The 15,274-nt window shown below is 49.1% G+C and overlaps 1 protein-coding gene across 1 annotated transcript; it reads right to left on the bottom strand.

Moving 5' to 3' along the window:
- Positions 1–1,950: 1,950 nt before the first annotated feature.
- LOC122692732 (MLV-related proviral Env polyprotein-like) lies at positions 1,951–3,771 on the bottom strand. Its single transcript, XM_043900570.1, has one exon. The coding sequence runs from the start codon at positions 3,769–3,771 to the stop codon at positions 1,951–1,953; it is 1,821 nt and encodes a 606-aa protein (XP_043756505.1).
- Between the last annotated feature and the right edge of the window lie 11,503 nt (positions 3,772–15,274).

Genomic DNA, 15,274 nt, shown 5'->3' with positions numbered 1-15,274 from the left:
TTATGGATGTTTTAAAAAGTTTTTTAGTAAAATCTGTTGATGATGTTGTCGAATCTCTAATTCTAACTATGACACTTCCCAAATATTCTTTGTCTTAAAACCATTAACAGACATTGCCCGGGATACTTCAATCTTGCCAGGCCTACTCTTCACAGATGGCCGGTGATACCAGGAGTGACCATAGAAAGGAGAAAATGTGGCGATGTATCTGAACTTTGGCAAAGAAAAACAAGATTGGCTAAGTTCTTGCAGTGGAACAGAATATTAACAAAGATTCTCTGGCTCATTTGGAGAGGATAACATTAGTTCAGGAAGGAGAGGATAGCTGTGGGCAAGATTCCATGGACAAAGAGAGAGACAAATGCAGATTATGGTTTAAAAAAAAATTAACTAGTGAATGGGATGTTAACCTCCAACTGGGGAAGTAATTGTATTATAATGGTGATGGAAAAAACTATCAACCAAAGAAATGAACCTGAACTGAAATGTTGCTAAATGGCAAGTAACTTTGGTTACCATTTTGGCTTGTGTGTGCTTTATTTTGTACACTGCTATCCTGTGCTTTAAAATCTCAGCAGAGACTAGAAATAGGAATTCTACAAGATTTTGCAATAAGGCATTGACCACAAACAACTTACTCAAACCATCCTAAACCAAGATTCCACCAGTTACACAATTCCTGCTTTCCATGGTGGTTTCATACCTAAGTAGCTCACTTGATGGATTCAAAGATAAACAGAGATGACTATGAAGTACCTTGTGTGATGCCTGGCCTATTGCAGGCTTTTTCAAAATCTGATTTTTTTCCTGGGATTCTGAGTTACTGCAGTTATCTTTAGGAATGAATCTGAGAAACATAAGGAAAACTTGGGCACTGTTAGTTGAGGAAAGTTCTGGGTTCTGAAGCTGGCTGAATCCACAGCAGAGGTGGTAAGAAATAAAAAAGACAGAATTCCACTTCTAGGTTTTTTTCATGACTATGCCTGTAGTACAGAAAAAAAATGACTGACAGGGCATCCTGTAAAAACGTGCCTATAAGCACAGTGATTCAGGGAAGACTTCTAGGTCTTGAGAGGCAGGTTGTTTCACTGAGACCACGAATTACGTTTTGCGTATAAATGTATTTATATTTACTTTCTTCATACACATAAGCAGCTATGTCTTGTGCCCTCTTGCCTGGCAGTATTTATGTTCTAGGACTTAAAAATAGAAGAAACTTTCATACAGGACTGTATTTGTCACTTAATGGTTCTGTTTTGAGGAAATTAATGCTGGTATATCCCATGTACTAAAGTAAAAGAAATACCTGTTTTTCAAGTATCATTTTGTTTTTAATTGCATCTTTTTCAAATATATTTTTATTTTTCATAGAGATATAGTTGACATACAATATTATGTTAGTTTCAGGTGTACAACATAGTGATCTGAAATCAAATAAATTACAAAATGATTACCATGACAAGTCTAATAATCATTGTTAGAAAACGCCGCGGGAGAAAGAAAAAGCCGCCTCTAAGGACCGGTGGTAAAGGCCTTTTTATTAAGCGTCGCTCTCACTCTCGGGCAGAACTCCCGGGGGGCTGGTGAGTGAGGAGACAAAGGGAGTCTGCAAGGTATGAGGGGTGGGGAGGGGTTTTATAGTCCGGGCAGGGCGTCCAGGCCAGGTCTTTTCATATAAGGAAGAAAGCGCGGGCTACAGCGGTGGTCAGTGTCCGAGGGCTGTGTTGGTACCTGATTGGACCAGGCTGCAGGGGGCCAGCCCCTGAAAGTTTAGCCAGCCTCCGGAATTTGCCTTGTAGCACTTTCCCGGGGGCATGCCTCGACCTTTCATCCCGGCCTTTTAGTTATAGGACAAGGGGCGCCGGTTCTCTCTGGCTTCTTCCTGCTGAACGGGGGCGGCGAGGGGTAGGGTGTGGCCGGGATGACAGGGAGCGTCTGCCGTTAATTTTGTCACAGAGTGCCCGTTGGAAGCCCTTGGTACTGCTGTCGCAGTACCATCAGCTGAACCGTGTTGAGCCGCTGTTTGACGAAGGCCAAGAGCTTATTTAAGAGACAGGGCCCGAAAGTTAAGAGCAACAAGAGGATTATGAGTGGTCCCATTAAGGTCGAGAGCAGGGTGGTCAGCCAGGGGGAGTTTTGGAACCATGATTCGAACCAACCTTGCTGGGCTTCCCGTTCCCTCTTTCTGCGCTCTAGTCCTTCTCTTACTTTGGCCATGGACTCTCTCACTACCCCTGTATGGTCTGCGTAAAAGCAACACTCTTCTTTGAGGGCTGCACAGAGGCCCCCTTGTTGTAAAAAAATCAGGTCTAGGCCTCGTCTGTTCTGTAACACCACTTCTGACAAAGAGGTTAGGGATTTTTCCAAGGCCATCATAGACTTTTCTATTCGTGCAATGTCTTCATCAATGGCGACTCTCAGGGTGATTAGGCCCTGATGTTGTGTAGTCAGGGAAGCAATGCCCGTGCCCGTTCCGGCCGCCCCCAGGGCGAACAGTGTTGCTAGAGTAATAGCTGTAACGGGCTCCCTCTTATGTCTGGGAGCTGGGGTATCTTGGTCCCAAAAGTTGTAGAGGACCTCCTCTGGGTGGTATGTAATCTTGGGTACTACTACTACCATGACACAGAATTCTCTGCTCTGGTCGAAGACAGCCAAATGGAGACAGGGCGTCAGCCCAGTCCGTGAGCATATCCACCACCCCCCGATTTCGGGAATGACGTAGGTCTTGTCGGTGAAGTTGGTGTCATTGTCAGTCTGGGCACACAGGGTTTGTTTATCTGTAGGAACCGTGCCTAAGCAGGTCCCCGAACCCCATACTTGTTTCATGGTAAGGCCCACCTTGCGGTCTCCCCAAGAGCACTGTGGTGGGTTAGAGAGAGTGGATAAGTTGTAGGTGGCATTTAAACCCACGGCCTCGTAGTAAGGTGGGTGTGAGGTGTAACAAAGCCAGCAGGATTGAGTCACATTAGGATTGGAGTGGTTAAGGGCCCCGTAGGTTTTTTTGATCAAGGCCCACAGGGGTTCTTGGGTTTCTGGTGGGTCTGTCTGGGTTAGCTGAAGAGAGGGGGTAGGGGTAGGCGAGGTCACAACATTTGCGGCATTTGTCCCTTGTGGTGAGGGGCGGGGGGGTGTAATAATCTGGTTGGGCCCCATAACTTGGGTCTGGGCGGGTTGTAGGACTTGCTGAACATACAATGTTGCACTATTGCTTCCCGTACCATAGGTATCATATATCACTACCCCCCAGGACAGCCCGGAAATCCATCTATTTTCAGTCCGTCCCTGCTGTGTGAATGATAGTCGGATCTGGTCGCTGCATTGCCCTGGGTTGGAGGGTCGTCCCTGCCAATCTGATTTTGGAAGAGGACCCGTGAAGGACATATTGATCAGGTCTGGCCTGGTCACCGACCACTTCCGATACCCATCATTGGAAGTAACACAGCCCCAGGATTTACAGTAGCGGCTCACCATTCCCCCACAGGTTTTTATGTTTTCTCGCTGATGTCCCGGGCAGGCATAAAACCCGAGAGACCTGACCCTACACTTGGAGTATCCTGATTGTTCGATTAATTTTGTAAGGTTAAAATATAAGTCCGGCCACCACTTATCTTTCGGTTGGGTGGCTGTGGTCCGGTTTAGCTCTTCGTAGGTCTCTCCATTTTTTAAGATCCATGTGACTTGAAAAGGCTGGTGGGGGTTTTGGTAGGTGTGCCCCCCTTTTTCCAGGACCCCCAGTACCCCCAGAGTAACCCAGAGTAGAGAGTCCCGCATTGTTCTGAGGTTGGGGTGAAGGGGGTGTGGCGGACAACCAGCCTCGTGGGTCTCGTAGGGATGGAGCCGGTAACCAGGTCAGGGTGTCCCAAGGGAATAGCACCCCAGGAGTAGGAAGCAGATGGCTAGGTATGTGAGGGCCAGGGACAGTCGAAGAATGGAGGACCAATTGCGGGGGGCCGCGGCCGCTAATCTAATGGCAAAAAGTATGGCCAGAGCTGTGATTGTTAGCAGCCACAGCGGGTGATGCCAGGTCAGCATCGGATATCGGGATGTGGTCCCTCAATTATTCTGGGATCGACGACAGAGGGGTTCGGGTGATGGTCAGTTTGGTCAGCCCCGTGAGGGTGGAGTGGTAGGAGTAATTGAGAGGAGGGGCCTGGGCCGGGGCCGCCCCTGTCTCTGGGAGACCCGGGGGAGCTCGTTTGAGCCGGGTCAGGTGATACCAGGGCTCGTGTCCCAGCAGTTTGGCTGCCGTGGGAGTGGTGAGGATTACAGTATGGGGCCCCGTCCAGCGAGGTTGTAGCAGGCGGGGACTCAAGGTTTTTAGCAGTACCTGATCTCCCGGGGCCAGAGGCTGAGTTGGCCCCTCGTCGTCTGTCGGTTGTGGCAGGACCCGGTTTGCGTGTTCTCTCAGCAAGGATCGTAGGAGGGAGAAGAGGAGGAGGTACCCCGCAAGTGGGGGAGCCTCTCCCTCTGGGAGGTGAGTCAGGAGATAGGGCCTGCCGTAGAGCAGTTCAAAAGGGGTCAAACCTGTTTTGGAGTGTGGTGTGGTGCGAATGCGAGTGAGCGCCAGAGGAAGGAGGTCGACCCAAGACAGCCGCAGTTCTGAGGCAAGCTTGGTCAGGTGCGTCTTGATGATGCCGTTCACCCGTTCTACTTTGCCTGACGATTGGGGCCGATAGGGGATGTGGAGATGCCAGTCGATGCCCAGAGCCGTAGCCACCTGCTGGGAGATCTGTGAGATAAATGCAGGCCCATTGTCAGACTGGAGGGAGTTTGGCAACCCAAATCTGGGAATGAGATGGGTCGTCAAGACTTCTGTCACCGCCGCTGCTGTCTCTCGGGCGGTGGGGAAGGCCTCGACCCATCCTGAAAAGGTATCCACCAAGACCAGCAGATAGCGGTAGGTTCGATGTCTGGGCATGTGGGTGAAGTCTATCTGCCAATCCTGCCCGGGCATATGTCCCCTTAGCTGGTGAGTCTCCTGTGGGGGTCGGAGTCCTCCTTGAGGAGAGGTGGAAGCACAGGTTAGGCAGGAGCGGTGGACCGCATATATGGTCTGTCTGAGATGTAGGGGAGAAAAGACAGGGCTGAGAAAGGAAAAGAGAGCCCTTGGCCCGATGTGGAGGGTATTGTGGATTTGGGATATTATGGCCTTAGCCTGGCGCTCAGGAAGCACCGGTTTATTATGGAGTAGTATCCATCCCGACGGGTGCCTCTGAGCCCCTTCCTGTGCCAGCAAGGCTCTGGCTTCTTCGCTGGAATAATCTGGGTTGAGGGTGGATCTCAAAGTCAGCAAGGGCTCGGGGGCTTGTTGTAAGGTGATTTGTCGAGCCACTTGATCTGCCATATTATTACCCAGAGCGACACTGTCATGAGTATTTTGGTGTCCCTTGCAGTGTATGATAGCGACCTCTTTGGGCAGAGATAAGGCATCTAACAGTCGAATAATGTGGGGGGCATTACAGATGGGGGATCCTTTAGTGGTCAGGAAGCCCCGCTCTTTCCAGATTGCCGCGTGAGAATGGGCAATCAAGAAGGCATATTTGGAGTCTGTGTAAATATTGGCCCTTTTTTCTTTTGCTAGGTGTAAGGCTCTAGTTAGGGCTGTTAGTTCAGCCTTTTGAGAGGTCGTCCCGGGTGGCAAGGGCTGAGCCTCCAGGACTTCTCGGGTGGTTACCACAGCATAAGCCGCCCTTCGGTTTCCATCAGGATCTCGCTTTGAGCTCCCATCGACGAACAAAGTTAGCTCTGGATCTGGTAGAGGTTCGGAAAACAGGTTGTGAGGTGGTTGCATAAGGGACTCAAGGACCTCTGAGCATAAGTGGGCTGGGGGTTCTGAGGAGAGGGGGAGGGAGGGCAACGAAGAAAGCGGGTTTAATTGTGGAGAACGACTCACGGAAACTTGCGGATTGTCCAAAAATACCAGGTGAAACTGCTGGAGCCTGGATTCGCTGAGGTCAGAGAGAAATCTAGAGGCTAAAAGATCGCCAAGGCGATGAGGTGAGAAGATGGTCAGGGGCTGACCATGAATCAGCTTTTTAGCATCAGCGTACAATGTTGCTGCTGCCGCTAGTGCCCGCAGGCAGGGGAACCATCCCCTGGCTGTGGGGTCAAGTTGTTTGGATATGTAAGCAACAGGCAGCAGTTCGGGGCCAATCGGTTGCACCAGGGCTCCAAAGGCTATCCCTCCCTTTTCATCAGTGTATAGATGGTGTGGATAGTTGGGATTTGGGAGAAAGAGAGGGGGTGCAGCCAATAGGGTTGAGCGTAAAGCGTGGAAGGCCTTAGTCACTTCAGTGGGGGAAGACAGTGGTCCTGTGGGAGTCTCTTTAGCAGCGGCATATAGGGGTTTGGCCAGGGTGGCGTAGTTTGGGACCCAGTGTCGGAAGAACCCCATCAGTCCTAGGAAGGACAATATCTGGTCTCCGTTGGCCGGAGGACAGATGGACCTGAGGAGGCTACACCGATCTGCCGTCAGGGCCTTAGTGGTAGGGGTGATTTTGAGGCCTAGATAGACAACAGAAGTCTGAGTCAGTTGGGCCTTGGATTGTGAGGCTCTGTAACCCTGGGAGCCAAGGAAATTAAGAAGAGTTGCAGAATGTTGTCGGGAGGTTTTTTCTGAGGGGCTGCAAAGGAGCAGGTTGTCTACATATTGGAGGAGGGTGCTAGGGCGGAGCGAGCATCTGGCCAGGTCTCGGGACAGAGCCTGTCCGAAGTAATGGGGACTGTCTCTGAACCCCTGAGGGAGTACAGTCCATGTGAGCTGGGTGGTAAGCTGAGTGTCGGGGTCAGTCCAGGTAAAAGCAAAGAGGAATTGGCAGTCGGGGTGGAGTGGGATGGTAAAAAAGGCATCTTTGAGGTCAATGACGGTAAAATGAGAGGTTTTGGGAGGTATGGAAGAAAGGAGAGTGTAGGGGTTAGGGACAAGTGGATGGGCAGGGACCACCGCCGCGTTGATCAGGCGGAGATCCTGCACTAGCCGGTAGTCTCCTGAAGCCTTTCGAACAGGAAGGATGGGTGTGTTACAGGGGGAAGTCGTGGGGATCAAAAGACCCTGTCCTCTGAGACGGTCGATGATGGGCTTTAGTCCCCTGAGGTTATGAGTAGACAAAGGAAACTGGGGCCTGGCTGGGAAGCAGGTGGGGTCTCTTAGCCGGATGAGGACTGGAGGGTGGTGCCGAGCCACCACCGGGACTCGGGTGTCCCAGACCTCAGGATTAACAGAAGAGGTTGGGGGGTCAACAAGTAACATTAGGAAGGCCCCTGACGTGGGAGCCGATCCTGGAGTCAGGTGAAGAGTGGCCTTCAGCTTAGCGAGTATATCTCTTCCCAAGAGAGGAGTAGGGCAGGAGGGGATGACCAAAAAGGAGTGGGTAAATAGGCAGGAATCTAATTGGCAGAACAGTGGTTGGGTTTGGAGTGGACACGAGGGTTGGCCGTCAATGCCCATAACCGAAACCTGGGAAGGACGTAAAGTGCCCCCGAAAGAGGAAAGGACCGAATAGGTAGCCCCCGTATCAACTAGAAAGTTGACGGACTTACCCGCTACCTGGAGCGTTACCCTAGGCTCGGCTTGGGTTATTGGGGTCCCCGAGTCTGGGCGGCATCAGTCATCATTGAAGCTCAGCAGTTCCGAGGCCGGAGGAGGGCAGGAGGTCTCCCTGGGGCGCTCTGGTCTCCGGCCCCTAGAGGTCGGAGCCCGAGAGGCCCGGGGACAGTCACTAGCCCAGTGTCCTCGTTGTTTGCACAACGGGCATGGCTTGGAAGGAGGCCGCGGATTGGGGCACATCTTGGCCCAGTGTCCTTCTTGGCCGCACTTGAAGCAGGCCCCCGGAGGGGGGTTTTGGGGCCCTGAGCCCGCCGCCGGCCGGAGGGCTGCTACCAAGGCCTGGGTTTGCTGGTTTAGGAGGCTTGCCTGAAATTCGGCCTTTTGTTTGAGCCTTGCCTTTCGGCTGGCCTCAGCAGTTTCTTCACGGGCGTTATAAACTTTAAAGGCCATTTTTACCAGGTCTCGAATAGGGGTCTGAGGGCCATCCTCAGCCTTGGCCAGTTTTTTTCGGATGTCAGGTGCGGATTGGGAGATAAAACGATTGGCCAAGGTAGCTGCCCCCATGGGGGACTCAGGGGACAGTCTGGTGTATTGAACAAGGGCCTCAGTCAGCCGATTAAGAAACATGGCTGGGTTTTTATCGGGCCCCTGAGTCACCTCATCTAGTTTGAGGAGGTTTACCACTTTATGAGAGGACGTTTCCATCCCATCAAGGAGACACTCTATCATATAGCGTACCCGCAGCTGGCCGCCACCCCCTTCCTGGTAGTTCCAATCAGGGTCGGTGTCAGGAACTGCCTGAGCTCCCGGGGGGCGCTCGGGGGAGGGGTTGGCACTATGCCGCTGGTCGGCCTTAGCCCTGGCTGCCGTCCAAATGGCCTGCCTCTCCTCGGGGGTGGTGGTAGATCCCAGGATGACATATATGTCCTGCCATGTTAAGGCATAGGCGCGGGTCAGACCAGTAAACTGCTTAATGTACTGAGTGGGGTTGGAGGAAAAGGATCCCAGCTTGGCCTCAATCTGTGCTAAGTCCTGGAGAGAGAAGGGGACGTGGACCTGGGCCAGGCCATCGGCTCCGGCCACTTGCCGCAGAGGGAGTAGCGGGGCTGGGGGAGGGGCGGGGAGGCCCCTGGAGGGTTGCTATGGGAGCGAGTGTGGGAGCTAACCGGAGATGAGTAGGGAGTGACGGGGGGAAGGGGAGGATACAAGATAGGGCTAATGGCCGGAGAATCTGGGGCCGGCGGTGAAGCCTCAGGGGCAGGAACAGGAGCAAAAGAGGCCGGAGTAGGGTTAGAGGGGGAGGGGTTAGGAGGGGCCGGAGAGGAGGGGGAGGGAGTAGGAACCGGAGAGGAAGGGGAGGGGGCCGTGGGAGAGGCGTAGGGAGGGGGGGCCACCAGATCTTCTGGGGGAACAGAGAAAGCAGAGGACTCAGAAGCGGGAGGGGTTGGCTTAGCTCGGGAGGGTGGAGTCGGGGGTGCCATGGTGAGTAGGATCTGGCTAGGAGCACACGTAGTGCACAGGGTGGGGCGAGAGCGCAAAGCCCAAAAGGCCTGAACATAGGGGACCTCAGACCATTTTCCCGTTCTCCGGCAGTAATTATCCAAATCACGGAGGACGTCAAAGTCTAGTGTCCCTGTGGCTGGCCATTGTGAGCCATTATCTAGGGAATACTGAGGCCAGGCCTGTGAGCACAGAAAAGTGAGCTGCTTGGGACGGATATCTCTCTTTAGCCCTAGAGTCCGCAGGTTAGCTAGCAGGCACTCTAAGGGGGTGGAGTATTGGGGATCGGGTTTGGAGGCTGTCGATCCCATGGCGACCACGGGGCGTGGAGGCAACCCCCGCTGTCCGAACGTCTTCGGACGAGTCGAGGGGAGCCGGAGGTCCGTGTAGTCGCGGGGAACGTCTTCCTCACGGCCGCAGGGACCCGGAAAGGCCGAAGCCGGAGGTCTACTCAGCCGCTGGGGACGTCTCCCCACCAGCTGGTGACCGGGAAGGCCGGAGCCGGAGGCCGGAGCCGGAGGCCGAAGCCGGAGGTCTACTCAGCCGCTGGGGACGTCTCCCCACCGGCTGGTGACCGGGAGGGCCCAGTAAGTGCGCACTGGTTACGGAGCCCTAGGAAGTGATCGCCAGGGAAGGCAGGCCCCAAAGCCGAAGGGACTTACCCCGTATCCTGCCGTCCGGGGGGTTGGTCAGCCGCCTGGGTCCGGGGCTACCGCGGCGGTGGAGCTCGAGGGGGGGCCCCAACAGCGAGTGCCGGGGGCCCCTCAACCCGAGCCCCACGTTGGGGCGCCAGATGTTAGAAAACGCCGCGGGAGAAAGAAAAAGCCGCCTCTAAGGACCGGTGGTAAAGGCCTTTTTATTAAGCGTCGCTCTCGCTCTCGGGCAGAACTCCCGGGGGGCTGGTGAGTGAGGAGACAAAGGGAGTCTGCAAGGTATGAGGGGTGGGGAGGGGTTTTATAGTCCGGGCAGGGCGTCCAGGCCAGGTCTTTTCATATAAGGAAGAAAGCGCGGGCTACAGCGGTGGTCAGTGTCCGAGGGCTGTGTTGGTACCTGATTGGACCAGGCTGCAGGGGGCCAGCCCCTGAAAGTTTAGCCAGCCTCCGGAATTTGCCTTGTAGCACTTTCCGGGGGCATGCCTCGACCTTTCAATCATCTGTCACCATACAAAGTTATTGCACTATTATTGACTACATTCCTTATGTTGTATATTACATCCCCATGGTTTATTTAGTTTATAACTGTAAGGTTGTATCTCTTCATCTCCTTTTTGCATGTGTGCTAAGTCTCTTCAGTCATATCCAACTCTTTGCGACATCATGGACTGTAGCCCTTCAGACTCCTCTGTCCATGGAATTCTCCAGGCAAGAATACTGGAGTGGGTTGCCATGCCCTCCTCCAGGGGATCTTCCCAACTTAGGGATCAAACCCACGTCTCTTATGGCTCCTGCATTGGCAGGCGGGTTCTATACCACTGGCGCCACCTGGGAAGCCCAGGTATAAATGGACTTAATTTTTTGCAGCGGTTTTAGGTTCAGAGCAGAATCAAAAGAAAAGTACAGTTTCCATACAACCTTGAATCACTGCACAGGCATAAACCTCCTCAGCATCTTGCATCAGAATGGTGTATTTGTCCCAATTAACCTACACTGATGCATCATGATTGATTTTTAAATATGAACATTTTTATTAACTATTTTTATTAACTATAGCTCTGTGAATTTTAACACATGCCATGGATTCATGTAACCACCATTAAAATCCAGACTCAAGATAATTCCTAAAGGATCCCTTAAAAATTTCCCTTTACAGCCACACCCTCCCCCTGTCCCTAGCCCCTGACTTGCACTGATTTGTTCTCTATCACTGTAGCTTTTGTCTTTTTAGGACTGTCATGTAGATTGAATCGCAAAGTATGAAACCTTTTGAGACTGGTTTGTTTCACTCATCATAATGCCTTTGAGATTCATATAAGTTTTTGTGTTCTAGTTTCATCTATTCCATTTTATTGCTGAATGATACTGCATTGTATGGACATACCAGGATTATTCTTCTATCAAAGAACATTTGAGTTGTTTCCAGATTGGAGCAATTATGAATAGAAGAGCTGTAAGTTTTGGTTTACAAGTTTCTGTGTGAATATATTTCTGTTTCTCTAGGATAAATGATCTGGAGTAAGACTGCCAGACAATATGATAAATGTATGTTTAACTTTCTAAGAAACTGCTATTTTCCAGTGTGGCAGTCCTATTTTGCATTTCTGACAGCCACAGGTGAGATTTCCAGTTGCTCTGCACGCTCACTAGGACTTGGTATTTTCAGATTTGTCTTATTTGCTTGTTAATTTTCAGCCTTTCTAATGGGTATGTAGTGGGACCAATCATGCTTTTAATTTGTCTTTCTTTAATGGATAATGATACTGACCATCTTTTCATATGCTTGTTTGCCATCTGTAAGTGCATTTTGCTGAGGTGTCTATTGAAATTATTTTTTTTCATTTTTATTTTGTTTTCTTGGCAAACTGTCTTTTTTATCCACATATAATGTCCCTCTCTGCTTCCCTGGTGGCTCAGTGGTAAAGAATCTGCCTGTAGTTCAGGAAATGCGGGTTTGATCTCTGAGTCAGAAAGATCCCCTGGAGAAGGAAATGGCAATTCACCCCAATATTCTTGCCTGGGAAATTCCATGGACAGAGGAGCCTGGCGGGCTACAGTCCAGTGGGTTGCAAAATACTCGGACACAACTTAGCGACTAAACCACCTCCACCCAATGTCCCTCTCTACCTGTCCAGTGTTTCTCTGACTTTGGATTGAACAATTAAACCATTTGCATTTGATTATTAACATGTTTGGATTTAAGTTTACTACTTTTTTTTTCTGTTAGTTCTGTTTTCCTTTTCTTGCTTTCTTTTGTGTTTTCTTCCTTAGGAATAGTGCTTTGAGGTTAAGCAAAGTGAAAGGACTCATGACTTTCTCCCACTTATCAGTTCTGGGAAAGTAAAATTTTAGAGAGGAATGGCTTTTGGTGCATTTTAAGATGCTGAATTTTAGGTCACTGGTCTTATAGAAATCTGTATGATTCTGATTATTTAAGTTAGCAAAATCTGAAGAAACCTCCACCATCAGAAAATAAGTTTCCTTATATTAAAGCATATATCAGTGGTGACTAGTGTGGACTAGAGATTTGAGACATTTCCTGTCTACTCAGTTTAAGACCCATTGGCCCTTCAAATGACCCAGGAAGACACAACAATGCTTGGGATTTAATCTTCTGCCAACCAGATACATTTCTGGCATAATTGTGTATAGATTAAAATCTATACCCACTATCCTTGCCTGGTAAAAATAAAACGATGGATATGACCAAAGCATTTAAATAGAATGTTCTAACCAGTCCACCCTAAAGGAGATCAGTCCTGGGTGTTCATTGGAAGGACTGATATTGAAGCTGAAACTCCAATACTTTGGCCAACTGATGCGAAGAGCTGACTCATTTGAAAAGACCTTGATGCTGGGAAAGATTGAGGGCAGGAGGAGAAGGGGATGACAGAGAATGAGATGGTTGGATGGCATTACCAGCTCAATGGACATGGGTTTGGGTGGACTCCGGGAGTTGGTGATGGACAGGGAGGCCTGGTGTGCTGCGGTTCATGGGGTTGCAAAGAGTCGGACATGACTGAGTGACTGAACTGAACTGAACTGATTGTTTTGCCTCTTACCAGCCTGGAAATAATTATTCAGGCAATAAAGTGTATTCTTGGAATGTGACTATGTTAAGGGGTATTATTATACTTCAAAAGTGGTGTGTAAGTTCTTCCAAGATTTGGGGATTTATTTGTTTTTCCTCCAGTTAAATTAGGAGTTTGGGTCCAATTAAGAAAACATTTCTATGAGTTCTGCTTTATATGGGGGCTTTGTCAAGCCCTGGAAGATAGACATGAGTGTGATATTTCCATGCTTTTCTAGTGTTTACTAAGAAACACATATTCACCCCACTGTATTGCTTTACTATCACATGCACCAGAAAGTTCTGACTGCCTTAAAAAAGCTTAGAGAAAAGTAAAGTCACGATTCACAGCCAAGGGAAACTATGATACTTGGCCGTGCTTAAAGCGCTATTGGTTTAAGAGAAGCTAACAAGGTCATAGCTCTTTGTTTACCGATTTCTTGATGCCCTTTTGCTCTGTGATGCCTTGTCTCAAACACACTTCTTTCCTCTTTGGAAGGATTACAGTCAATGGTAGCTTTAGCATCACTAAACATTTCGCTTTAGTGATTCTTTAAACGATACCTGATAAAAAAAAAAAGAATATTTCCCCAAAGGTATTAAGACTCAAATTAACCTGAATTAGGTCAGTAGCTATCTCTGGAATTAGAGGAAATTGAATGAAAAAGGCATGCTTCCCCAGTGAAAGAAATGCTGTCATCAGCTGGTAAAAACAAAATGCTTTACAGCTTTATACTAAAGATTCGAGGGCATTATGGCCATGGCAATGAATAATCCAACACAAATTTCTGAAAGAAGTTCCCACATATGTATAATAATATCACAAAGAAAGGAATATACATTATTTCTCAATAATGTGACCAATCTGCCTGCAATGCGGGAGACTGGGTTCAATCCCTGGGTTGGGAAGATCCCCTTGAGAAGGGAAAAGGCTACCCACTCCTGGATTCTGGCCTAGAAAATTCCGTGGACCATATAGTTCACAGGGACACAAAGAGTCAGACACAACTGAGTGACTCACTTTCTCTCTTTCAATGTGACCAAATGAATATTATTACTTCCAGGAATTACAATTTTATTATTTTCTTCAGTTTCATGGTAGGACCAAATTATCCATTAGCATATAAACTCTCTATGTTCTATTCCAACAGGCTAAACTATAGAATATGTCAGCACTTAATGATAAACAGTGACTCATATTTCAGTGCGAGGCTGTTGCTGCTTTGCTTTGTTTATCTGACATTTAAAAAAATCTAAACCAGTGAAAGTTAACTTGCTGTTCAGTCACTCAGTCATGTCCAACTCTTTGTGACCCCATGGACTGCAGCACGCCAGGCTCCCCAGTCCTTCACCATCTCCTGGAGTTTGCTCAAACTCATGTCCATTGAGTCAGTGATGCCATCCAGCCATCTCATCCTCTGTCGTCCCCTTCTCCTCCTGCCTTCAATCTTTCCCAACATCAGGGTCTTTTCAAATGAGTTGGATCTTCACATCAGGTGGCCAAAGTATTGGAATTTCAGCTCCAGCATCAGTCCTTCCAGTGGATATTCAGGATTGATTTCCTTTAGGATGAACTGGTTGGATCTCCTTGCAGACCAAGGGACTCTCAAGAATCTTCTCCAACCCCACCGTTCAAAGGCATCATTTCTTTGGCACTCAGCCGTCTTTCTGGTCCAGCTCTCACATCCATACATGCTACTGCTGCTGCTACATTGCTTTAGTTGTGTCCGACTCTTTGTGACCCCATGGACGGCAGCCCACCAGGCTCCTCCGCCCCTGGGATCCTCCAGGCAAGAATACTGGAGTGGGTTGCCATTTCCTTTTCCATACATGACTACTGAAAAAACTTGGCTTTGACTAGACAGAAATTTGTCAGCAAGGTAATGTCTCTGCTTTTTAATATGCTCTCTAGGTTGGTCATAGCTTTTCTTCTAAGGATAAAGTGTCTTTTAATTTCATGGGTACAATTACCATCTGCAGTGGTTTTGGAGCCTAAGAAAATAAAGCCTGTCACTGTTTCCATTGTTTCCCCATCTATTTGCCATGAAGTGATGGAAACCAGATGCCATGATCTTCATTTTTTGAATGTTGAGTTTTAAGTCAGCTTTTTCACTCTCCTCTTTCACCTTCATCAAGAGGCTCTTTAGTTCCTCTTTGCTTTCTGCCATAAGGCTGGAGTCATCTGCATATCTGAGGTCATTGATATTTATCCTGGCAATCTTGATTCCAGCTTGTGCTTCATACAGTCTGATATTTTGCATGATGTACTCTGCATATAAGTTAAATAAGCACGGTGACAGTATACAGCCTTGATATACTCCTTTCCCAATTTGGAACCAGTCTCTTGTTCCATGTCTGGTCCCTACTGCTGCTTCTTGACCTGCGTAAAGGTTTCTCAGGAGGCAGGTGTGGTAGTCTGGTATTCCCATCTCTTTAAGAATTTTCCACAGTTTGCTGTGATCCTCACAGTCAGTCTTTAGTCAATGAAGCAGAAGTAGATGTTTT

Source organism: Cervus elaphus, chromosome 4 (genome assembly GCF_910594005.1).
Source record: "Cervus elaphus chromosome 4, mCerEla1.1, whole genome shotgun sequence".
Taxonomy (NCBI): Eukaryota; Metazoa; Chordata; class Mammalia; order Artiodactyla; family Cervidae; genus Cervus; species Cervus elaphus.
The sequence above is the reverse complement of the archived record's forward strand: the minus strand, read 5'-3'. Positions and strand labels throughout refer to the sequence as shown.

Coding starts and splice junctions, on each gene's coding strand:
- LOC122692732 (XM_043900570.1), bottom strand. CDS start 3,771: ATGCGGGACTCTCTACTCTGGGTTACTCTGGGGGTACTGGGGGTCCTG.